The 27,214-nt window shown below is 44.8% G+C and overlaps 1 protein-coding gene across 1 annotated transcript in view; it reads right to left on the bottom strand.

Moving 5' to 3' along the window:
• Nucleotides 1-17,087, bottom strand: part of LOC126249175 (nose resistant to fluoxetine protein 6-like) — a 422,987-nt gene extending 405,900 nt beyond the window's left edge. Inside the window, exons 1-2 of the mRNA XM_049950831.1 lie at nt 16,850-17,087; nt 3,337-3,434 (exon numbers count right to left, since the gene is read on the bottom strand). Of these exons, the coding sequence (XP_049806788.1) occupies nt 3,337-3,434; nt 16,850-17,087 (336 nt within the window). The remainder of the gene's footprint in view (nt 1-3,336; nt 3,435-16,849) is intronic.
• Between the last annotated feature and the right edge of the window lie 10,127 nt (nt 17,088-27,214).

Genomic DNA, 27,214 nt, shown 5'->3' with positions numbered 1-27,214 from the left:
CTGATTTCCTTCCCAATCCTTCCCTAACCCGAGCTTGGGCTCCGTCTCTAATGACCTCGTTGTCGACGGGACGTTATACACTAACCACCACCACCACCACCAATCCGACAATAAAGGCCACTCTGCCGAAGGCTTCTGCACACCGTTTGTCTCGATACAACTAGTCCAGTGTATTCTGCGAGCTCACATGCCAGATGCCTTGTAGTACTAAGGCGGTATTGTCACGCCATTACAGCCAAATAACGGTCCTCTCTTCTGAAGTCACACGTGGTCGGCCCTGCTCTGGTCTTCGGGATACAGTTTCGGTCTTTATAAACTGTCGCCACATCCGAGAAACGATAGAACGATTCACATTAAACCATCAGGCCAAATCAGTTTGCAACTGTTATGCTTCCTTTCTCTCTATGGCCCTTCACCGCAAAGAATCTGGTAGGTATCTTCTCTGTGACATACTGGCCGCCTGTGACAGTGTACACAGCGATTGTAATGTGGGGCTACCAGGCAAACGCTACCTCGTTCCATAGGTGCCCTGACGTCATCGTTGGCATGGTTGTCTGTTGGCCGGAATGCCATCTTCCGTGCAGAACACGATTGTACGGATATCTGGTTGACAGTTTGTATGATTATATCGTGAATTAGATACAGGTCGAGGAAAAAGCTGTTTCATTACAATGAAATGAATACCTTTAGCTGCATACAGGCGTTTATATAAGTCAACGGGGACAGTTGAAAATGTGTGACCTGTCTAGGACTCGAACCCGGGCTCTCCTGCTTACATGGCAGACGCTCTATCCATCTGAGCCACCGAGGACACAGAGGATAGTGCGACTGCAGGGACTTATCTCTGGCACACCTCCCGTGAGACCCACATTCGCAGCTCATTGTCCCGCACTATATTCATAGTGCCCCTGCCCATCATGCTCATTACACGCGGCTTTACCGCCGGTTCCCGTATGAGTTCGGGCACTGTTTGTGCATCCGCACAGAAGAAGATGGTCAAATGGCCGGTGAGCCTTATATATATATATATATATATATATATATATATATATATATATATATATATATATTTCGTATCACGACTTGGACCCATTCTTTCAGCTTATCCGAATGTGATCTGAATGTTTATTTCAACATAATCCGCTACCAAGAGTTATCCTTTATTCTAGAGCTTCATGGTGAGTAATCCACGGAAACAACCATCTTCCAAATGACAACATCCGTTTTCACAGGTCTGCACGCGTACATTCGTGGTTTGACGAACACTGAGGCACCCCGTCGCTTCTCGTCTGACCCGATAAATCACTCGATCTTAATCCTATGGAAAATGTCTGTGAGCATTTGGAACAGCCGCGCTGTTTGATAACGGTACGGAATTGAGTAATCAAAGTGTGGCTGGGTACGGCATACCCGAAGAAACTTGTAGCCCCTCTTCCTCGCCTAATTGATGTCATTATCAAGGCAAGAGGCGGTGCTACACAATATTAGCGTGATGACTCCTGGGGGGGTGGGGTCACTACTTTTTTTTCACCTGTGTGCTTACATTACCGTTCCAACTACTTCACGCTTTCTGTAAATTTGTCAGGTGTCAGGCAAATCCAACACTTTCCATGAAAACCCTGACATGATAGCAAATCCGGCAGTATGTCACATAGCTCCGAATAAATCCTGACATTAAATTAACCAAAGTAATACGATCAACGAGTGAGCAAATGGAATACCACAGACTATCACAAGAACGCCTAAATGCATGTCATACCTTCCCACCGTGAAACAGACGCAGTTCCGAGGGGAGAAACGAGAACAGAAGCCGAGAGCAGAATCGTGTAGGCTAGGAGGCCCTACGATAAGGGACGGACACCCACGTTTCCAGCCGACCGCCAAGACCACCTCCAGCCCATGTTAACAGATAGAGCCCTCCAGAAGAACAGTATAGATCTTACGATAACACTAAAAGGGCCACACCAGCTGGAAGTTTTAGCGTGAGACTATACACGTCTCTGTTACGTAGCAAACATTAAAAACATTGCCCCACCACGAAAAGTATAACGTTTCTCATTGGATAGACAGAACTTTTGTAGGCGGAGCTTAAGGTTAACATTGAGACCCTGATTGGTCAGTTGAAAACACAGCCAGATAGATTGTCTTAAACCAACTTCGGTAAATCGTAGTAAGGAGAAGAGAAAGAGTTGCTTCCGAGACGGCGACGTGTGTGGAGCTGCGCCGCCCGCCGCCCCCTGACGCTGCCTAACAAACGGCAAGGTAATGAACGTACGCAATGCCGCATAAGAGCGCATAAGGCTTCACTCAGAACTGCAGAAGTCTCATCTGTTACACCCCCTTTTTACGTAATACTAGTGTCGATCGTCAATTAAACTTCGTGGAATTCACATTTGCTATTAGAAGTTAAAAATCTGAAACGCAATGATTTTTCTGTTATATAATTATTGAGAAGTCACATCAGCCACTGTAATTTACGACAAGTTAGATAAGTAATTAAAGATAATTGAGGGTGACTGTAGACCATTTTTGATAGTTTTCTCTTTTATGAAACTTAATTTAAACCTAGATAGATGTAATATGGCATAGGTCATCCTTCGATCCATTGTAGAACTTGGAAACCCATTCAGGGAATATTCGTTCACATTTTTGTTGAACGCAGTTGGTTTTTATCATCCTGTATTAAAATATTTCCTTTTATCAATAGTGCAATTTATAAACAATGTTTTGTGAGTAGAATAAAATTTCCAATGGTAAACTTAACTGCTTTATTTTACCAGCTAACTAAAAATAGGAAAGCCTTGAACCCCTTCCACTAAATTTAGTTAGTATTAAGATTCTTTTACAGGGAGTGCAGTGGAGCTGACGCTGAAATCATTAAGTATTTGATTATATCATCGCTAGTCTCACTGAACTCTTCTGAACTCTACATGTCATGTGTGGTCTGGCGTCTCCTTACCAGCAACGGGTCCCAGGTTCAAACTAGTCAATTCCCTAAAACACGCTCAGAGCGTCGTTGCGCGAAAGTGGTAGGGAGACACGACTTAGAACAAACAGACACCACGCAGAATGTTAGAAATTACTACTGTGCTACGATTACAATAATTTAAAATCGACGCCTATAAACACGCAGCTCATTGAAGGGAACAGTGTGGTGCTGTTATGTTTTTGCCAGCAAGAACTGGCGCGCGTGACGAAGCAGTGGAGCAGGCGGCGAGTGTTGAGTGAAAGGGCGCGGCCAGGCCAGCTGTCCGTGTCTCGCTCCTGACCGCCTTCTGCCGCTGCAGCCGCTAACCAGCAGCAGGCCGCGTCGTTCTGGCCTCCGTGACCTCACACCTGCGTAATCCTCTCAAACATTGCCCTCCTGGCCCACCGACCAAGTTTCGCTGGAAGTCTGCTTGACTGTCCAGTAGCAGGCAGCGGGGAAAGCCCACCTGCCGAAGTCGTCACACGGTGTACACACCTTCAAAATACACCTGCTCGTAATGGCTCCGCATCACGTGCCTACGTGTAAATGAGCCGCCAACCACGTCGCGATTAGGTCACTGACGTCAGTGACCGATCGACTGTGCCTAGTGTGGAGCTCTTACATCCTGAGTATGCTACAAAAACATCAGCCTATGACGTCACCCGCTGACGCAGGAAACTGAACTATTCTCAGCGCTGTCACCCCTATTACAGTAATGGCTTTTGTGCCACCTTTATTTTGTTCAAAATATTTGTCAGAAGAACATCCGCAACAGAGGAACACTTTAAAGGAATAAAAATCCGGTTCAGTTGCAAGTGATTTGTCATTTTTACTCCACGGCCGGTTTCTGAAGCTTAAAAGCTCCATCATCAGGTGGCACCAAATAATCAAAAAATGTGAAAGTATAGCGGTGGGGCCAGTCAGTCACGGGGGATCAAACCCAAGCGTGGGGGGTCAGGCACAGCAATTGGAATGCCGCCCCCCTAGACAACCGAGAAGGAAGCCCTTGTTCACAGACATGTTGCCAACGTCTCGAGTACGCTGTAGAAGTTTCGCTGGGAAGCCCTTGCACATCTTCTATACAGTCGCAACCCCTCCCCACGCGATTTCAATGTTTTAGGAGCCCTGAAAGACGGTCTTGGCCGTCTATTTGCTTCGGACGAAAAGATGAACGTCTGTGTACAATCATGGATTCGTAGACAACCGCAGACCTGTTGTCCACGAAGACACAGATCGTCTTATCTCACAATAGGTTAATTGTATTAACTGTTATGGCGATTACTCTTGAAATACTAAACAGTTTACTTATTTTTTTCCATGAATCTCGTTTTCATTTGACTGCCCTCTGTAGATACATTAAACTTGAGGTTAATGAAGTTCATAGCCCCCCAACAATCTTACATTACGTGCTAGTCAGCTATTTCGGAATTATTCTAGAAGTTTTAAAATATAGACACTGGAAATTTCTTTTTAAAATGATTCCTAATACTTTTTGACTTCTAACGTGACAATGAAATCCAGTCGTAGCCCAATCTTAGAAAACGGACGAAAACGGGAATACGAAATTTAGACAGGAGAATAAGACCACATTAGCGCTCAGTATTTTGCATTAGTGAACTACTAGAAAAATAAGGAACTCAAGAATATCGTGTTTGCTACACGAACCTACGGTGCCCATTTTCGGTGACGTGCAAAGCGGGGAAGAACAGGAGCGCTTGCAGAAAAGTGCGTCTTCCACTCAGGGAGATTGCCGGAAAACAAATGGCGTGGAAACCTTGTAGCAGATGAAGGAGCGTGACGATGGTGGGGTGCTTCTCTCTGGCGGTTATTAACTCCTAACGACAGCTACAGGACTGCTAATGGATTCGTGACCATCATTCTATCAAATACATCCAAGCCAAGCTACGCTGACATTCTAGGTCTCTCGAAAGCTTCTCAACATGAGCGCTTTCCACAGACATTCAGATTAACGACATTCCTATCTACTGTTAAACACCTTAGTCAAAGAAGAAACGTTGACAACGTAGTCGATCGCTCCATAGAGTTTCACGGCCGTCATGCAAGTGAGAAATAATGAGAAACGATGAAAATGATGTAAGTAGTGTAAGTGGACGTCACCCTACCCTTCGCCCATACTTACCTGAGCATACATCGTCATTTACTAGGCATGATCTGACAACTGGAATGATTGGCTTGTGAGAAAATACTGAACCATTTGTTTAAACGAAAACATTAGCGCATTTGAATGTACCTATTCGGGTAGTTTAAGCTAAGATCCAAGTCTCCAAACTGAGCCCAAGGTACACCATATCGGCGCCTAATTGCGTTGTTGGACTAGCATACCACAGACCGGGTTTTCACGAGGTTATTGACACCTGTCTCATCCTTATTACCCAATAAGGACGTAGTTTCCGCGTGGAAAACACACACTCCAAGCGAGGTGGCGCAGTGGTTAGCACCCTCGACTCGAATTCGGGAGGACGATGGTCCAAATCCGCGTCCAGTCATACAGATTTAGGTTTCCCGTGATTTCCCTAAACTGCTACAGGCAAATGCTGGGATGGTTCCTTTGAAAGGGCGCGGCCTGTTTCCTTGCCCATCCATGGCACAATCTGAGCTTGTCCTCCGTCTCTAATGACCACGATGATAGGAATTTATGCCTGAAACGTTTCGTGCGTCTCTATCAGTAAATTTTGGTGGCTGAAGTGGATATTTTTATTGTTAATCAACTACAGACAGTAACATTCTTATCATTTTCGTTTTCGTCTTGCAATGGATCAGTCTAAATTATAAGCCCTAATTTAAGTCGCTGTACCCTATGTTCCAGCCAGGGGATTTCGTTAGAGAAGAATAACGCTCAGAGCAGCTACTTATAAGCCATAATTTCTCCAGGCTTATTCTCATTGTCTTTACGTCTGGTGTATGTAGGAGGAAGTTAGTGTTATGTTTCATTTCAGAACTTGCCATGACGCATGTGAATTAGGTTTCATTTACACAAAGGTCACTCTCTGAAAAGCTAATTAAAAATAATTTCAGCAGACACTCACACGTTACTGCCATTACATCATGTGTCACGTATATAATTACAAAAAACATCTTGCAAAACTCTGAAAGTACTCTCAATGAAATTAGAAGCAGTCCTCTCCATTTGTCTAGTAGTCACAATAGTAAAAAGACCTGCTTTACCAGCGAACATCATCCTCTTCTTTCCAAATAAAATTTGAAAGACTGAGTTTATTTACCACGTATGTAACAACAGGATCCCGTAGGACCTTACCGAAATTCGGAGTTTTCGAATGCAAGTAATTCCGAAGCTGATTAAGCTTGCACTTAATCCTCAGACGTGCCCATTTTTGTTATTACGCCTTGAGGTTTAACTACCACAGAACATTCGTGGCTGACTTATTTCATACTATTGTTTCTCAGCTCACTTACAGAGTATTACCTTTTTGAAGGAGTATTTAGTAGAGCATGATATGATTTATGTTTTGCGCTTCCCATTTTTCAATATTTACTTATATTTTGTAGCTACTGTAATTTTGGCTGCAATGCCGTGAGGCTGGATGAACAAGTGGGACTCTGCCACTGTAATCGACTACTCTATATTACACCGGATTCACTTATGGATAACGAATGAGTATGGTTTCCTTCGACGATTCGCGTATCCTTTGCTCTGTGCGTTTTCCTATTTGCTTTACTCGTCCATCCACCCAGAATTTGGGTTTCCGTGGTTTCACTAAATTGCTTTAGGTAAATACCAGGTTTGATCCTCTGAAAGGTCATTTCCAATTACCTTCCCCAATCCGAGCTTATTTTCCGTCTCTAAGAACCTCACCGTCGACAAGACCGTAAACCTTAATCTTCCTTCCTTTGTTTTACTTGAGCGTAACCAACAGCTGAATCAACATAAATTTGATTACGAGTGAAGGTCAATAAATCTGAGTACGAGTGTAGGTCAGCCTAAAAATGACGGTTATATTTGCCAGTGAATGAAATTTCATCTGTTTAACCAAAAAACAGACCAAACTGAGTGCTGACCAACTTCCCTCTCTGAGAACTGGGCTTTCGGGGAAGGTTGTAGAGAGTGCGTCTTAACACAAGCAATGCATTCTTCTCCATTTTCTTTCAAAAAAGGTTCCGCTACAGAACTCCCTACGTTTAAAAGAAGTTGGCTCCAATGGACATCACAGGTAAACCTATTTTTCTGTTAGTGACTCTCTTTGCGAAGAATCGGCTACAGACGAGGTCACAGATAATACATAAAGACTGCCGTTGAAGATATTGTATTAAGTAAGGTAAGAGCTGTGTCCAAAATCAAGTGTAATAAACAGGGAAAAGTTTCAATAGTGGGCGCGAAAGGGCTTGAAGGAACTTGACACATAGAAGAACTACATTTTTGCAGTACATTATAATCGAAAAGAGGTACATAATCGACGGCATAACAGTATATTGCGGGATGTGGGAGACAACAGAGTGGATGTTAGCATATGCATTCATGTTTAGCGCAGCAAGTGTAGAGGCTGGTGTAGCGAGGAGGTTCAGGTAATGACGTGGGAGAACAAGAAAACCCTGCAAATAGAAGAACTAAAATAAACAGTATTTTTCATAACAGTCTTTGGTGTGGAAAGGCGTAAATAAACAACTCATATTCTCATCCTACCGCTGTCTAGAGTACAACAAATAACATTTGTCAGCCGGCCGGTGTGGCCGAGCGTTTCTAGGAGCTTCAGTCTAGAACCACGCGACCGCTACGGTCGCAGGTTCGAATCCTGCCTCAAGCATGGATGTGTGTGATATCCTTAGATTAGTTAGGTTTAAGTAGTTCTAAGTTCTAGGGGGCTGATGACCTCAGAAGTTGAGTCCCATAGTGCTCAGAGCCATGTGAACCATTATGAACATTTGTCATCCATTCAGGAATGAAAGCTGGGGGAGTTCTTTGTCAGCATATTTCTGCCTCTGCACTAACAAAATTTGTTTCCCGGTTATCCTAACGTGAATTTTACATAATTTCCTTGCGGGAATACTATATCTCCGAACACTCTGGATATCCTCAGTTAATCCACACAGGTAAGAAACCAAATCTGATAAAAATTTCACAGGAATAAATCAAATGTATCCGTAATTGCAAATATGGACAACCATCAGCTGTGGAATAGAATGACGACAATGAAAATTTGAGCGGACCAAGTCTCGAACCCGGATTTCCGGCTTATCGCGAACAGTCGAATTACCATTAGGCTATCTGAGCACGACTCGCAGCCAGAACCAAACTTCCTTATGTCATCAACCATGTGTCTACAATCCGTATTCGTACATTCATTATGTATATTCAGCACACGTGAGCCATTTTACTTGAAAGTCGCTTGCTCGGTGTCAGAGGATAAATACGGCATTACAGTGCTTGTGTTATTCCGAAGTACGATGCAATGTTCCTTTGGACATGCATGCATGCAACGTAATTCGGAATAACCCAGGCTCTGCAATGCCGTCTTTATCCGCCGACACCGGCAAAGCAACTCTCAAGTAAAATGACTTGCTTGTATCGGAACATACATAATGGATGTACGAGTACAGGTTGTGGACACATGGTTGACGACATATGTAAATTTGGTTCTTGTCCTGATGGTTTTCCATATTCACAGTTGCAAATACATTTAACGCATTTCGTAACAGTTGTAGTCACCGTAGTAGTTCGGAATAGCACAGACACTGCAATATCGTCCTCTCAAGAATAGGTTGTTCGAGAATGCGTAAGCAATTTTTTTTTTCTGATACTTTCGTAACTTTTTCCCAAGAATTCGCCATCAATTACTTACCCTGCTTTTTGATAAATCTGAGGAGTCATTCGATTTTCCATAGCTTCATATAAAATCTAAACTAAACTCCATCCGAACAGGCCTTGAAGGCTCAACGGCACCGACCGGCCGCCGTGTCATCCTCAGCTCACAGGCGTCACTGAATGCGCATATGGAGGTGCATGCGGTCAGCACACCGCTCTCCCGGCCGTATGTCAGTTTACGAGATGGATGCCGCTACTTCTCAATCAAGTAGCTCCTCAGTTTGCCTCACAGGGGCTGTGTGCACCCACTTACCAACAGCGCTCGGCAGACCGGATGGTCACCAACCCTATGCTAGCCCAGCCCGACAGTGCTTAACTTCGGTGATCTGACGGGAACCTATGTTACCACTGCGGCAAAGCCGTTGGCCACAGCTTCGTACAGTTAAATTAAAATATTTTATTCGCTGTAAGTTTCTTACAGAGAGTCCACAGAGTTTGCATCAAAATAGTAGCCAGTTATGTTCCGCGTATGTGCATCATGTTCAATCTAACGACATACAGGAATAAAACTAGGCGGCAGTATTTCACTATAGAGTCTTCATATCTACTGAAATAAAGCATCTATGTAAATAATAGTGCCCTGATTAACATATACTTACTTTTACAATTTTTGCCAAAGTAATTATTATGTTTATCAGGGTGTTGATATTTCTTGTCTGTGCCAATAATTCCAACAGACTTCCACCAAGTGCAACTCAAGTTTCAAGTTAGGAGCGTTTCGTGATTGTGAATACCCTGCGTGTTGTGTTGCACAGTCACGAGTCTTACCTGACAGGATTAGTTGAGTATGTGGAGCGCTTGCGAACACGAGAGGCGTGACTTACTTACTAATACGTCGCGCCGTCACATCACGGACTTCAGACGCTTTTCCACTGAGGGCCTTGCTAAAGGAGAGGTCACCTTAAATTTCCACCTAACCTTATGCTACTTATACGAACTTTGCGAAAGTAGAGATCATCCCACACACCAGCCAACGCATTTGCTACTTTATCAATATACACTGTGATTCAAAATTCACGTTACAGGCTTCTGTGGACTGTAGACGGGGACTTAATAAGTTTTGGTAAGGACCTCATGTCCGGAAATGTACCGTTTGGATGTAAAATCAGTTTAGGGATCGGATCATTTTCATATCTCTCCCATCACGCTACGCAAACAGCGCAGACAATGAGCTCTGGTCTATATACTATAGGAGCACATGGTATGGTCATACTCTGCTATGTGACAAAGGACGTGCTTTTCAAAGCCGAGACTGGATCGTGTCCGTGAAACGCCAGAGCCAACCCTCCTTGTTTCGAACGTACGAATTTCTCGCAACCATTTTTGCAGTCCTGAAATTACAATGAAATCCAGGCCTTTAGCTGCTGACAGGCGTTGATAAATATCAAGGGGGAGAGCTGAAAATGTGTGCCACGTCGGGGACTCGAACCCGGGATCTCCACCTTACATGGCAGACGCTCTGTCTGTCTGAGCCACCGAGGACACAGAGGGTAGTGCGACTGCAGGGACTTATCTCTAGTGCGCTCCCCATGAGACCCACATTCCCAACTTACTGTCCACACACTACATTTTAAGTGCCCCTGCCCACCATTCTCATTACTTGCGGCAGTCAATCTACCGAGTCCCGTAAGATTTCGGGGAATGTGAGTGCGTCCGCACTGAAGAAGATCATAGGCCGGTAAGCCTTATCTATATGAAGATGGGATCTGTTCTTCCGGACATGTCCGAAAGAACAGATACCATCCTCATATTTCTGTAGTCAAATGTGCTATGTGGTGTCATAATTACAATAGCGACTGGCGACGGCGCTCTCCTCACATCTTGTGTGCGTACCATGAAGTGGTATATTTGAAAGTAATCCGATCTTCAGACTTGTTTTGTATCCAAACAGTACATTTCCTGACATGGGTTCCTTACCAAAACTTCATCTACTAAGTCCCCTCTACAACCTCAGGAAGCCTGTAATAGGAATTTCTGTACCGCTCTGTGTAGTACAGGTTGGATATGTCTCATATTGAATGTCATAATTTAGTGGGATATTCATCGTGATTTTAAAGACATAGCCCAATAAGAACGTACTGCTGTAGCATTACATCCGACCGTTTTGACTGATTCCAAGAGAAGTAAACATTAGGACCACAAAAAGAGTGTGTAAAGTACCAACAACCCTTAAAGCAAACCAGTGGAGCACAATCTTGAGTACAGGAAGTCATCCAAGCTGAGTGTGGTTTCAACGCAATTTCCTTTATTCGAATACTGATCTGATTTTCAGTTTTCTTCTCGTATGCAGTATGTCGACAGTTAAAATACGAATTCAACCGGCAGTGACCATACGATTTCTGTTCTGCGTAGTGCTGTATCTCTAGAAAGGAGATTTTAGCATAAACACCATTTTAACGTACTGGTGAAGTGGGTAAGTATCAAAGCAAAATCGAAAGGTTCACGATTGGATCCGAGGTCAGCAACTTATGGTTATTTCACCTTCGATAATCATTGTGTGTGTGAGAAATGTTAAGTTGCAGGGTCGGATTCTGTTTCTCATTGTACCCGCCCATAATATCTGACTACGTATGTCGATTTAGACGTCAGATGGGGACAAAAGCGTACTGTTTCGAATAGAAGACCGTGTCTAATGGCCTAGTAGTCGACGGGACGTTAAAGCTTTATTTACCTTTCAGTTATGTCAGGCCTAGTAAAGCAACGTGATATCAAAACCAACCTTCAGATGTACAGACCCTTAACCCTATCATTTCAGAAGTATATGATGAAGGTATAAATAGAAACTTATTTGAAATTGGAACAAACTATACAGGAGAATCAGGTCGGGATTCGGAAACCACTTTGCTTCTTTTAACTGAGCTTGATGTATTATGTTGATGCATAAGTTCCTAGCGTTTTTGCTTTGCATGTTGGTATTCCGGTTGCTTTACTTGACTAGAAGAAGGGATCGGTTGGTAGGACATGTTTTGAGGCATCAAGGGATCACAAATTTAGCATTGGAGGGCAGCGTGGAGGGTAAAAATCGTAGAGGGAGACCAAGAGATCAGTACACTAAGCAGATTCAGAAGGATGTAGGTTGCAGTAGGTACTGGGAGATGAAGAAGCTTGCATAGGATAGAGTAGCATGGAGAGCTGCATCAAACCAGTCTCAGGACTGAAGACCACAACAACAACAACATGGGCTTATTTATCGATTGTCATTTTTTATTTGTAGTTCGCTGTTGGTTGCCATTTCCATTCAAATGTTGTCATTTTGTCATTTGGAGGTAGGGAGCGGAGCTGTGGACACTAGAAAATAGTGTTAGGGGAGAAATAGGAACATTTACTACGTATTCTTCTGTTGGAATTCAGTAGAGGGGTGACAGCTGCGGAGGCAGCTGGAAACATATTCGCCGTGTATGAGGATAATGCCATTGGACGTGCACGGCAAGATAATGATTTTCTCGTTTTAAGGACGATCGTTTCGACATTAGTGACTCTACACTTCGAAGAAAACCTTAGGGGATCCATGAAAATAGTTTAAACGCATTAATCCACGATGATCCACGTCAGTATACTTGAGACCTGCAAATGTGATGATCTGTGATCATTCCACGATCGTGCGACATTTGCATGCAATGGGGAAGGTTCAAGAATCGGGTGTACTGGTACCACATGCTCTAAGCCAAAATTACAAAAATCAGCGGGTGGCCATATGCGCATCTCTGATTGACTCGTGAACAAAACAGACTACTCCTATCCTGTATCGTTACTAGTGACGAGAAATGGTGTCTTTATAAGAAAAAGAAAGGAATGGTTAAGCCCAAACAAAGTAGCAACTCCCAGTACAAACACCTGCGCGCATCCACAAAAGATAATGTGATACATCTGGTGGAATAGAGACGGTGTGGTGTACTACGAACTGGTTCACCGAGATGATATCATCACTGCTGAGATTTATTGTCAACAACTGAGACGTCTCGCAGACGCAGTCCAAGAACAACGACCTGGAACACTGTATATACAGGAGTTGGATTGGGATATCATTCGGCACCAACCTTATTCACCTGATCTTGCGCCCTCAGATTTACTCTTTTTCCGCTCTCTGTCGAACAACCTTCAAGGAACTTCCTTCCCGGATGAAAATGCACTACGAACGTGGCTCTACGAGCTCTTCGCCCCTAAACAACGTGATTTCTACGGTCGCGGAACTGAAAAGTTACTCCAGCGTTGGAAGCGTGTTGTTTAATAGCGAAGGGGAATATATTATTGATGTGTAACGTCTCTCTTATGTGTATCTGCTGTGTTTGTTAAACTTGGGAAAAACGCTGCGAACTTATGCACCAACATAATATTCTTGAGTAACTAGGTCTTAAAGAGATGTGATGCTCCCGCCGATGGTTACGATTCTGTGGACTGCTCAGCATGCTAACGAAGATGTTCTTCAGCTAATGAAATCTATTCATCACCATTGAAACACAGTGTGGGTCATATACAGGGTGTTTCACAATTCACGTTACATACTTCTAGAGGTTGTAGAGAGGACTTAATAGATCAAATTTTACATATGTACCCATGTCCGAAAGCATCATCCAACGGCACCACAGGGCGTCAAAGGTATAGACGCCGGCGCCTCTAGAAGTACATATATACAAGGTGATTCCGTGATGATGTTAGAACCTTTTTAGGACGACGGAGAGCGATAAATGTATCAATCTGCTGTAAGGGATCCTGCACCGGAAACGAACGAGTCGAAAATTATAAGCGAAAACCGTTTTGATACCTTTGACAGTGGAATACATGTACCAGTACCGTTGTTGCTAAGACTGTAAGGTACGAAACTATCAGAGGTGGTGAAATGAATCAAAACAAGAATGAATGTCCAGTAAAAATGGGCTCTAAAATGCATACCTTAAGAGTTCTGGTAACTTCTCAGGTATGCATTTTCGCCCGCATCTCGTGATCGTGCGGTAGCGTTCTCGCTTCCCACGCCCGGGTTCCCGGGTTCGATTCCCGGCGGGGTCAGGGATTTTCTCTGCCTCGTGATGGCTGGGTGTTGTGTGCTGTCCTTAGGTTAGTTAGGTTTAAGTAGTTCTAAGTTCTAGGGGACTTATGACCACAGCAGTTGAGTCCCATAGTGCTCAGAGCCATTTTTGTATGCATTTTCAAGCCGGTGTTTACTGGACATTTTTTCCTTGTTTTCGTTCATTTTACCACCTCTGACAGTTGCCTGTACTACAATCTTAGCAACAACAATACTGGTACATGTATTCCACTGTCAGAGGTATCAGAACGGTTTTCGATTATAACTTTCGACTCGTCCATTTCTGGTAGAGAGACTCTTACCTCAAATTGATACATTTATCGTTCTCCATCATCCTAGAAAGTTTGTAACGTCATCATGGAATCACCCTGTATAGAGGGTGAACATTAATAAAATCGAAAAACTGTAGGGACGGATTTCTGACTGGAAATGGAGGAAAAGAGGTCCTGTGAACATGTGTCCGGAAATGCATCGTTGCCACGGTAGATGACGCTAACGAATGAAAGTTCCTCTGTCCACGTGCCATGTGTTGCTTGTGTGTTGCAGGCTGTGTGCTTGGCCTAGCGTACTGAAAGCAATAGAATGGCTCGGTGTTCATGTCGGGAACAAGCGGAGATGGCGTTTGTGTACGGCCAATGGGATGGAAATGGTCGAGAGGCAGCACAACTATACAAAACAGGTACCCTCACAGACACCAACCTATCACACAACATTTCAAGTCCTTTTTGTGCGTTTGTACTATCATGGGTCCTTACAGACAGAAGAACGTGCAGGGAGGCGCTTGACTGTGCGTACACCACATTTGGAGGACCAGGTTCGACAGGATAATGAGACGAACCCTAATACAAGCTGCTGTGTCGCCCGATCAGGACACAGCCGGGGTAAAAGCACCACAGGCGCAAAGATGCGAGCTGGTGCTAGTTCTGTAGAGACTGGCTGGCCGCTGTGGCCGAACGGTTCCAGGCACCCTTCAGTTCGGAACCGCGCTGCTGTACGGTCGCAGGTTCGAATCCTGCCTCGGGCATGGATGTGTGTTATGTCCTTAGGTTAGTTAGGTTTAAGTAGTTCTAAGTCTGGGGGACTGATGACCTCAGATGTTAAGTCCCATAGTGCTTGGAACCATTTTTTAGAGACTCGCCACTTGCGCGATATCCACCAGCTCCACGGGCGGTTTTGAGGATTAAGGTATCGACTTGGCCTCGGCTAATTGCCGGCCGAGTACAATCAGCCAATGACCGGACGACAACGGACGGAAGTTTACTCGCAATATGGAAGAGCAGCTCTTGCCCACCTGGTTATAGATCATCGTCCAGGGCTGACTTGGACATGGAATGTCGTTTAGTGAACTCTTAGAAATGAACAGACACTTGTTGTAAATTGCATTTGCTATGTACTGTGAGGTATACCTACGATTATTTGCACTTAGCCATTGAGGACCCTTTTAGTGTTATATTACAAGCAGTGTTGCAGGCTTCGTTATTCGAGAAGTCAAAAAGATAAGTAAGCATTTTTAACTCAGTTGTATGACTTCGTTACTAATTTGTTGGAGTGTTGTACAAGCTTCGTTCTCCTATCGTGTTACCTGACCCCGGGGCATAGCTGTGCCATAGTGGCAGGCAGAAATTGTCGTAGCCGTGCACTCCACCAGAAGCAGTTTCACGAGCTCACAGACTCGGCCTACCGCAACAACAGTGGCAACAGGCCTCCCCAGCAATAGCGACGAGGCATTTACAAAACTGGCGACGAAGGTTTAGAAAACAACCACCAGGCAAGTGGCCCACCAACATGGTGTAAGTCAAAGTACAATGTGTGTATCCTGCACGACAACCGCTCCTATTCCTATCACTTGCAAACCCATGGAGGTCACTTTGAACACCTAGATGCGATGAAGATCTTTACTATGTTCCGGGATGATTTCTTGTTGTTACACACACAACCCATTTCCAGACACATGTTCATAGGATCTGTTTTCCTCCATTTCCAATGAGAAGTCCGTCCCTGCAGTTTGTCGGTTTCGTAAATGTTTATCCTGTATACAGTACATACATTTACAAGCGGCATCCCCTACAACTTTGACGCTCTGTAGCACATTGGATGACGTTTCAGGACATGGGCGCCTACGTAAAACTTGATCTGCTAACTCCAATCTACCGGGTGATCAAAAAGTCAGTATAAATTTGAAAACTGAATAAATCACGGAATAATGTAGATAGAGAGGTAAAAATTGACACAGATGCTTTTAATGACATGGGGTTTTATTAGGACCAAAAAAATACAAAAGTTCAAAAAATGTCCGCCAGATGGCGCTTCATCTGATCAGAATAGCAATAGTTAGCATAACAAAGTAAGGCAAAGCAAAGATGATGTTCTTTACAGGAAATGCTCAATATGTCCACCATCATTCCTCAACCATAGCTGTAGTCGAGGAATAATGTTGTGAACAGCACTGTAAAGCATGTCCGGAGTTATGGTGAGGCATTGGCGTCGGATGTTGTCTTTCAGCATCCCTAGAGATGTCGGTCGATCACGATACACTTGCGACTTCAGGTAACCCCAAAGACAATAATCGCACAGACTGAGGTATGGGGACCTGGGAGGCCAAGCACGACGAAAGTGGCGGCTGAGCACACGATCATCACTTTATTAAGTTTTCAAATTTATACTGACTTTTTGATCACCCGGTACAACCTCTAGAAGAGTGTAACACGAATTGTGAAACAGCCTGTATTTCGGCACATGGCCAGATTGTTGGATAAAATCCGAGAATGTCGTAAATCGATCAGATTAAGGGTGTCGGTAGCACAGATAGCTGAAAAGAATGGCGCGGCTTAGTTGATAACTTCTACAATCCAAACATCTCACTGGAGACTTCGCAAGAAGACCTCAACGTTGAAAAGTGATTCGGCCACAAATAGAGTTCGAGGACTCTAAGTCAGGGTTGTGAAACGTTAGAATCAGAGGGTAGAAGAGCCAGAGGGTGGAGATGTGGAGCTAGTGGCGGCGGGCCTGGTGTGTTTACCGTGCGGGCAGCGCCGGCTGGGGCAGGCGGGCAGCGTGGGCGCGGCGTCGCTCCACCAGCTGGAGCTGGCGTTGGGCGGCGAGGCGGCCAGCAGCGGGAGGGCCAGAGCCAGCAGCAGCGGCACTAGCGGCGGCAGCATCGCGACTGCCGGGCCGCCGGCGCTCCCCGGCCCAGCCGGAGTGGGGGCGGGGGCGGGAGAAAGTGATGCCATCAGGGGGGAGCCGGCCGCACGGGCCATCGGTAACGCAATGCGCGCGCCCAAACACGCCTCTCCGTACGCGCGCGCTCCTTAAATGTCACCAACCGCGCGCTCCTATCAATCTGGAGCGCGTGAAAGGTGGCAGGAAGTCGTTACAAAATTTACCACGTCGCGGACGCCGACGCTCTATTTGACGGGGGTGGTGAGATTGCTTTATATTCGAGCTATGCCCCTCTGGACAGTATGCTAATCGTCCCTGGTGGAACGCCTCGGGAATGGAGTTCCCAGTGTGACAGTCGGCGTCTCGGTAATGTGGAAGGTGACAACTTTCTTGATTTCGAGATCTGATGATGATGATTATTGGTTTGTTGGGGCGCTCAACTGCGCGGTCATTAGTGTCCATACTAAGACCCAATACTTAAAAAAAAAAAAAAAAAAATTTAAAAATGGCTCTGAGCACTATGGGACTTAACTGCTGAGGTCATCAGTCCCCTAGAACTTAGAACTACTTAAACCTAACTAACCTAAGGACAGCACACACATCCATGCCCGAGGCAGGATTCAAACTTGCGACCATAGCGGTCGCGCGGTTCCAGACTGCAGCGACTAGAACCGCTCGGCCACCCCGACCGGCGCACTCTCTGTAATGTGGAGGTGACGACTGGGTGACGACTGGGTGACGACTGGGTGACGACTGGGTGACGACTGGGTGACGACTGGGTGACGACTGGGTGACGACTGGGTGACGACTGGGTGACGACTGGGTGACGACTGGGTGACGACTAAGTGACGACTAAGTGACGACTAGGTGACGACTAGTTCTAAGTTCTAGGGGACTGATGACAACAGATGTTAAGTCCCATAGTGCTCAGAGCCGTTTGAAGCCATTCGAACCTGCGACCGTAGCGTCGCGCGGTTCCAGACTGTAGCGCCTAGAACCGCTCGGCCACCCGACCGGCCCAATTTTTACACAGTCCAATTTTTACACAATCCAATCTAGCCACTGTCACGAATTATGACGAAATGATGAGGACAACACAAACACGCTGTCTCCGGGCAGAGAAAAAATAGCGATTTCTAGATCTGATGGAATTACATGTTCCTGGAGACATATGAGTCGCAACTTTATCTTGTGGAGCTACAGAAGAATGCCGAAGATTATATGGGTAGTTCACATAACTAATGAGGAGGTATTGAATAGAATTGGGGAGAAGAGAAATTTGTGGCACAACTTGACTAGAAGAAGGGATCGGTTGATAAGACATATTCTGAGGCATCAAGGGATCGCCAGCCGGAGTGGCCGAGCGGTTCTAGGCGCCACAGTCTGAAACCGCGCGACCGATACGGTCGCAGGTACGAATCCTGCCTCGGGCATGGATGTGTGTGATGTCCTTAGGTTAGTTAGGTTTAAGTAGTTCTAAGTTCTAGGGGACCGATGACCTCAGCAGTTAAGTCCCATAGTGCTCAGAGCCATTTGACCCATTTGAACCATCAAGTGATCACCAATTTAGTATTGGAGGTCAGCGTGGAGGGTAAAAATCGAAGAGGGAGACCAAGAGAAGAATACACTAAACAGATTCAGAAGGCTGTAGGTTGCAGTAAGTACTGGAAGATGAAGAAGCTTGTAAAGGATAGAGTACCATCAAACCAGTATCTGGACTGAAGACCACAAAAACAACAACACAAGGATAGAAGCTAAAGCAATGAATTAAAATTTGTGCTACAGGCAGGACTTGAACCCAGGCCTCCTGTTTACTAGGCAGATATGCTAACCATTATAAGAACTTAGCATTATGGCTTCCACAGCTTTACAGACTACTCAAATCCAACGCTCTCCCTAAAGGAAGATACTGTATTAACGTCAACTGTAGTTGGGCGTTGGTGAAAGTTGGTTCGATGATGAAAGCTGAAAATTTGTACTGGGCCAAGACTCTAACCTGGATTTCCCATTTTACATGAGTGGTTGCCTTAATCACTTAGGCCATCCGAGCACGCTTCCCGTCCGACCCCAGTTCTCAACTTGTCGCACACCACTAAGTAGCAAATGGCTCTGAGCACTATGGGACTTGAGGTCATCAGTCCCCTAGAACTTAGAACTACTTAAACCAAACTAACCTAAGGATACCACAGACATCCATGCCCGAGGCAGGATTCGAACCTGCGACCGCAGCGGTCGCGCGGTTCCAGACTGTAGCGCCTAGAATCGCTCGGCCACTGCGGCCGGTACTAAGTAGCATCTCGGTCCATTTTGAATTACTGTATTACTACAGTGCCCATTTAGGGTTGACGTCGGCGCCCCATCGAAATATTAGTATTTACGGCCGGTATTTCAAAAACAGTGATTTGATTTCATTTATTTACTTTTATTTATCAGTATAAAGTGTTTCAAAAAGAATGGTTCAAATGGCTCTGAGCACTATGGGACTCAACTGCTGTGGTCATAAGTCCCCTAGAACTTATAACTACTTAAACCTAACTAACCTAAGGACAGCACACAACACCCAGCCATCACGAGGCAGAGAAAATCCCTGACCCCGCCGGGAATCGAACCCGGGAACCCGGGCGTGGGAAGCGAGAACGCAACCGCACGACCACGAGATGCGGGCTCAAAAAGAATGACCTGATTTCAAAACTCTATAGATGAAAACATACTACAAACATGAGATAAAGTGCAAAATACTCTCAAAATCTTAAAGTTTAGCCATGCTATTACAAATGCTCCGTGTGTCCATCAGGAGCAGCAGGAACAAAATCTAGACGATAGCTAAATTCGTCATAAACGCTACAAAACTTATCTGCTTGTACAGAAGTTATAGTGGCTGTTATTATGTTCTGCACTTCTTCTATGTCGCGAGATAAAAGGGAGGTGAACACACTTTCTTTCACATACCCTCACAAGAAAAAATGTCCGCCCCCGGTAGGTGAATGGTCAGCGTGACGGATTGTCAATCCTCAGGGCTCGGGTTCGATTCCCGTCTGGGTTGGGGAATTTTCTCCGCCGAGGGACTGGGTGTTGTGCTGTCCTCATTATCATCCTATCATCCTCATCGATTGCAGGTCGCCGAAGTGGCGTCAGATTGAAAGACCGGCACCCGGCAAATGGTCTGCCCGACGGGGAGCCCTAGCCATACGATTAAATAAAAACAAGGAAAAATCGCTTTGGGTCATGTCTGGCCATCTTGGAGGCCAAGAATGTAGGGCAGTGTCTCGGGGTCCCATGCGCCCTATCCTGCTCTGAACCATCCTCAAATGCAACAGGACTGGCTTTTCCAACAGCTTCAGGAGGAACCCGATTACTTTGTTTTCCAACAGGATGGAGCCCCACCACACTGGCACAACAACGTACTTCTGTTTCTCAATGACACTCTGCTTCAACCCTGGACTGGATGCACGGGACCTCGAGACGCTACCCTGCATTCTTGGTCTCCAAGATCGCCAGACATGACCCAGACATGACCACATGCGATTTTTTCATGTGGGGGTTGCTGAAGGAAAGTGTGTTCATCTCCCGTTCACCTTGTAACATAGAAGAAGCGGAGAACAAAATAACCACCATAGCTTCTGTAAAAGCAGATACATTGTGTAAAGTTTATACGAATTTAGCTATCGTCTAGGTGTTGTTCGTGTTGCTGCTGGTGGAAACATAAAGCATTCGTAGTACCATACATAAAAGTTTAAGATTTTGTGAGAATTTTGCAATTCATCCCATGGTCGTGGTATGTTTTTCTCGAGAAATACGGATTTTTGAAATCAGGTGATCCTTTTCGAAACATTCTGTATTGTTATTATTTAGTTTCGCCCCCTAAAGAACGCATTTTGAGAGTCGAGCTTCTGTCTGTATGTCGTCCGTGTATCTTTCTCCGTGTCAACAGCAACATCTTTGAACTCATTTTGCGTGTTTATGTTGATGAGGATTCTCTTGGTTAATCGTGAGTCGTCCACGAGAGCTATATTTCCATAACATTTCGGACGCCTTTCCCGTGGAATGAACTAAATCTTACCTCGAGAGAATGCAAATTCTGAAGTTTTACGCATCCAAATACTTTCTTGGATCATCGGCCCGAATATCTTCCGCTTTACTTGTCGTTCCATTTTATCGACGATACTGACGTTCGTGGTTAATGATGGTGTCTGAACTATGTAGAGCTCTTCTACGATAGTCGTGGACTGTGCGGCTGGTCCCGATGGAGGTTCGAGTCCTCCCTCGGGCATGGGTGTGTGTGTGTGTGTGTGTGTGTGTGTGTGTGTGTGTGTGTGTGTGTGTGTGTGTGTGTGTGTGTGTGTGTGTTTGTCCTTAGGATAATTTAGGTTAAATAGTGTGTAAGCTTACAGACTGATGACATTAGCAGTTAAGTCTCATAAAATGTCACACACATTTGAACATCTTCTACGACAGTTACGTAGTTTGAATTTGTGGAAAGGGATTTCTTGTTATAAATATTTCAGATGATTGTGTTCGCTTTACACAGTGTTTCTGCACGTGTTTTGTTGCCAACTTTGTCATTGCCAGTGTTTGCGATAATATCACGTAAGTATAAGAAGTTTTGAACCTGAATTATGGTGCCATATTTATTCGTGAGGCATCCCTGCTCATCGTGATTTAAGTGCATGTAGTGTATATTCCCACAAGAGATTTGGAGGCCAGTTTTGACAGTGATCTGACGAAGCTTCCCTAGGCAAAGACAAGAAATTTCATACTGATTCTTCTCTTTTTGTTCCAATATTTGTAACAGGTATTTATAAAATAAATACAGTTGTCGCTCCCCCCCCCCCCCCCCCCCCTACATTTCCAAGACCCCTATTGTCGCACGGGGAAGGTTCAATATGTTGCATTACAGTTGCCACCTGCAGGGACACCGTAAATTCGAAGCATTGACATACAATTAACTTTTCTTTCTCAGTTTACTATGTTATCTCCCGGTACCCTGAGGCATTTCAATAAATGCTCCCATCGTTACAAAGTACTAGTTTTTAGTGGTACATGAAAATATTTCAATATTAGTATTATTGTGCAAAATTGTAATTTTATTCTTTTGTTGTTTTTCAGTGATACATTTCTAATTGTTTTGTTAAAGATTTAAATGGTATGCAATTGACAGAATGTATTGTATGAAAGACAGGCTTATTTATAAGCACTTTGTCAACATTAGAGTGTTGCACGAGGTCGGTCAAATACACTATTTTTTGTTGATCAAGGGGCGTACAGTCATTGTGGCTGGCAGTGACCGTGAACGGCAGGATGCTGGTGCCCAGAACACGAGCTGTGGATAGCCCACAAGAACATGACAATATGTCGAGAGGGTGGACGGCTGACAAAAATAAGAAAAAACACAAAAATAAACACATCACCATGCCTAATACGGTGTACGAAACCGCTGGTATTCATAAAAGCTTCCAGTTGTCTCGGAGTGGATAAGTACGGGTCCTGTATGGTGTTAAAGGGAATCTTATACCATTCTCCCTGCAAAATATTGGCAAGTTAGGTAACGATGAACGATGATGGAAGTGCATAACGATCACTCGCCTTTCTCTCCAAAGTAGATCACAAAGGCTCAATGATCTTGACATATGCGGACTCTGACGGTCAGGGGAGATGCAACCATTCATCCTCGTGCACACAAAACCAATCCTGGACGATGCGAGTTGTTTGAACAGGGGCCCTATCATTTTGGAACGCAGCATCACCATTGAGGGACAAACATTGTACCACAGGATGGACCCGATCAGCCAAAATGGCCACATAATTCTTGGTAGTAATGTGGCCATGGAATAGAGCGATATGGCTGCTCAAATCACCACTGACCCCATCAAGTTTCGATCCTGAGACGGAAACTCGCCCAAAAATTCGAAACATTGTGAAACAAGTTTCATTCGAATAAATGACTTTCTTTCATTGCTCCATACTCAAGATTTTATGGCTTCAGCATCAATTTTGCATGTTACGGGCGTCTGCATCACTGATGAGTGGTTTTGGAATTCCAGAATTCCATCTCGCCATTCAATCTCCTTACTTTGGAGTTCCCTTCGTGTTGTTTTGGTGCTAAGAGGATTCGCGAGTGCGACATTCAGTTCGGTAGTGACTTTTGCAGCCGTCATCCTCTTATTTTACGTCACAATCGTCTTCGATGACAGTCTGTCGCGATCACTGAACTCACACTTTCATCCGCGTTGTGACTCACTGGGTGACGTTTTTCTGCTTTACATGTATGCAGTTTAAATCTCCGATACGTTGCCTCTTGAAACACCGAACAGTTCGGCTACCTTGGTTCCAGGAACACCATCATAGGAGGAGCACCATCAATTTGCCCACTTTGGAATTCACTTAGCTTCGACAAAATGTGCTCATAAATACTCGTTTGAGGAAATTGCAACACCAAGAAGGAAACGCATGAATTCAATTACTTTAATACCAAGGGTTGGTACATGACAAGTAACAAGTGATCACCTTTTCAAATCTGTACATGTCCGTTGAGCCCTACTATTCAGTACGCCGTGTGGGCACAATGCACACTATAGCTCTAGTTGCTTTACGCCGTGGCATTGAATCAATAAAGTTCTAAATACGTTCCTGAGGGATTTCCCTCCTCGCAGTGTATCCGAGCCCACAAATCCGTGACACCAGTTACTGGAGGACCGTGACCGCACCAGGTGCCGACCAACCATATCCCAGACATGTTCGATGGGTGACATGTCTGGCGAACGTGCAGGCCAGGGAAGCAATGGTATCCGTCGCTCTTCGAAGAATTCCTGTATATTCCTCGCAATATGTGGCCGGGCATTGTTCTGTTGAAATGTGGCCTGTGGAGATGCCTCAAGCAGGGGGAGTACCTCAGGCTCCACAACCTCCGTTAGGTACCGGTTGTTGTTTAAAGTGCCCGCAATACGTACGAGGCGAGATCGGTTGTTGTAACCAATGGCGCCCCAAGCCAACCTCTATGGCGATCCACAATGTAGCCTCCAGGTTGCGCTCACCACGGTACGGCCGGACACGTATGCGGCCATCACTGTAGCACACGTTCAAGCGGGACTCATCTGAAAAGATTACATGTTGCCACTCAGCACCCCAATGACGGTGTCCACGTGCCCATTGCAGTCGGAGGAGCTTGTGGTTTCTGCGCAATGGAAGTCGACGTAACGGCGTACGTGCAACCAGTCCAACCTGCAGCAACGGCGACGAACCATCGATACAGACAAGTTCACACCTGTTGCAGTGCTCCAGCGACGAGCTAACACTGTAGATGACGCTGTACAGTCCGTAATGGCTATGCGGACAAGATGGTCATCCCGCGCTGTGGTCATGTTCCGTGGTCCAGTTCCCGCTCGTCGCTGTGTACGACCTTCCTGCTTCCACACACGCATCACTGTCGTAGCAGCATGCCCTGTGCGAGTCTAAATCACACGGTATGACAACCACGTTTCCCAGAGACCGATCATTCTGCCCCGTTAGAAATCTCTCACATGCCAATATGGCTCCCTTCGACGTCGACGAGGCATACTGGCACTCACTGTATTGTTTCCACCCTGTGTGACAGCTCAGCACCGACTATACTAGGCGCAACAACGACCCCGTCGGAACGAAACGAGAGGGCTCTGCCTACGTGTACCCCATCTCGCTGTAAAACATATCACATATTGCTTACACATCCGTCGCCATTTCCACTAAGTGTGGCGCTATTCGGGTAATTCCGTCTCGGTGTTGCACTTTTCACAAACGGCAGAGTACACGTAAACTGCAGGTTTGGCCAGTATCTGCATTTATGTTGAAGAATGCATATCTCGTGGTGTTTAATCTACATCTACGTGATCAATCTGCTATTCGCAATAAAGTGCCTGGCAAAGGATTCAATCAACCACCTTCAAGCTGTCTCTCTATCGTTCCACTCCCGAACGGCACGCGGGAAAAACGAGCATTTAAATTTTTCTGTGTGAGCCCTGATTTCTCTTATTTTATCATGACGATCATTTCTCCCTGTGTAGGTGGGTGCCAACAGAATTTTTTCGCAATCGGAGGAGAAAACTGGTGATCGAAATTTCATGAGGAGATACCGTCGCAACGATAAACGCCTTTAATGATTGCCACCCCAATTCACGTATCATGTCTGTGACACTATCTCCCCTATTTCGCGATAATACAAGACGAGTTGCCCTTCTTTGTACTTTTTCGATGTCATCCGTCAGTCCCACCTGATGCGGATCCCACACCGCACAGCAGTACTCCAGAATAGGGTGGACAAGCGTGGTGTAAGCAGTCTCTTTAGTAGGGCTGTTGCACCTTCTAAGTGTTCTGCCAATGAATCGCAGTCTTTGGTTTGCTCTACCCACAATATTATCTATGTGTTCGTTCCAATTTAGGTTATTTGTAATTTTAATCCCTAAGTATTTAGCTGAATTTACAGCATTCAGATTTGTGTGACTTATCGCGTAATCGAAATTTAGCTGATTTCTTTTAGTACTCATGTGAATAACTTCAGACTTTCCTTTATTCTGGGTCAATTACCAATTTTCGCACCATACAGATATCTTATCTAAATCATTTTGCAAGTCGTTCTGATCATCTGATGACTTTATAAGACGGCAAATGACAGTATCATCTGCCAAAAATCCAAGACGGTTACTCAGATTGTCTCCTATGTCGTTAATATAGATCAGGAACAATAGAGGGCCTATAACACTTCCTTGGGGAACGCCGGATATTACTTCTGTTTTACTCGATGACTTTCCGTCTATTACTACGAACTGTGGCCTTTCAATAAATCACGAATCCAGTCGCACAACTGAGGCGATACTCCGTAGGCACGCAGTTTGGTTAGAAGACGCTTGTGAGGAACGGTGTCGAAAGCCTTCTGAAAATCTAAAAATATGGAATCAATTTGACATCCCCTGTCGGTATCACTCATTACTTCATGAGTATAAAGAGCTAGTTGTGTTTCACAAGAACGATATTTTCTGAAACCGTGATGACTGTGTCAATAAATCGTTTTCTTCGAGGTACTTCAAAATGTTCGAATACAGTATATGTTCCAAAACCGTACTGCAAATCGACGTTAGTGATATAGGCCTGTAATTCAGCGGATTACTCCTACTTCCCTTTTTGGGTATTGGTGTAACTTGAGCATTTCCAGTCTTTAGGTACGGATCTTTCTGTGAGCGAGTGGCTGTATATAATTGCTAAATATGGAGCTATTTTATCAGCATACTCTGAGAGGAACCTGACTGGTATACAATCTGGACCTCTATGCTTCTCATCTCGGCAGTTGTTCTTGACTGAAATTCAGGAATATTTACTTCGTCTTCTTTGTTGAAGGAGTTTCGGTAAACCGTGTTTAATAACTCTGCTTTAGTGGCACTGTCATCAGTGACTTTACCGTTGTTATCGCGCAGTGAAGGTATTGATTGCGTCTTGCCACTGGTGTGCTTTATGTATGACCAGAATCTCTTTGTGTTTTCTGCCAGATTTCGAGACAGAATTTTTTTTTTTTTTTTTTTTGTTCAACCACATTAGTATTAGCCACAAAATTAGACTGGGGTCACTGCGAGGACTGGGAAGACGCCACCCCGCCACTAAAATTACGATAACTGCTTCGTATTTGCGTGCGTCCAGTAATACAGATATGTGCATCAAATTTTGCAAAGTGTACCTCTCAACATTTCTTCACGACGAAGAAACACTTGTCGCGAAAATGCTTGCGCCATCTGATGAGGTTCGTGCGATGCCTGGTGAATCTGGTAGAGTGCGCCAGAATTTTGTACGAAGGTGTTATTCCTCTACCGAATATGTTAGTCACCATTTTGAACACCGTCTCTAGCGCACAACATTATCTTTGCTGAACATAAGGCTCGTGTGCCTTGATTTTACTCCTTGTTCCTTATATTCCAAAGCTTTCTTTGGCCCAGGATTACCTAAAAGACCATAAATAATGTTCCAAAGTTATTGCATTTCGACTACTCTATCAGCTCCTTCAGTTTCTGCGTAACCTTTTGTACCACCCAGTATATGAAGATGTGGATGGGTAGCTGTATGAATGTGGAAGACTGTGGTGAATGCTTGCGTCTTGTTTGCATTCCCATTGTTGTGGATGCTAAACGTGGACAGAGGGTAAATCTAGAGCGGGAACATAGTTTGATGAAAATTTCTATCAGCAGCAGATTTCCAACAAGCTGCCTCC

The sequence above is a fragment of the Schistocerca nitens genome, chromosome 3 (assembly GCF_023898315.1).
Source record: "Schistocerca nitens isolate TAMUIC-IGC-003100 chromosome 3, iqSchNite1.1, whole genome shotgun sequence".
Taxonomy (NCBI): Eukaryota; Metazoa; Arthropoda; class Insecta; order Orthoptera; family Acrididae; genus Schistocerca; species Schistocerca nitens.
The sequence above is the reverse complement of the archived record's forward strand: the minus strand, read 5'-3'. Positions and strand labels throughout refer to the sequence as shown.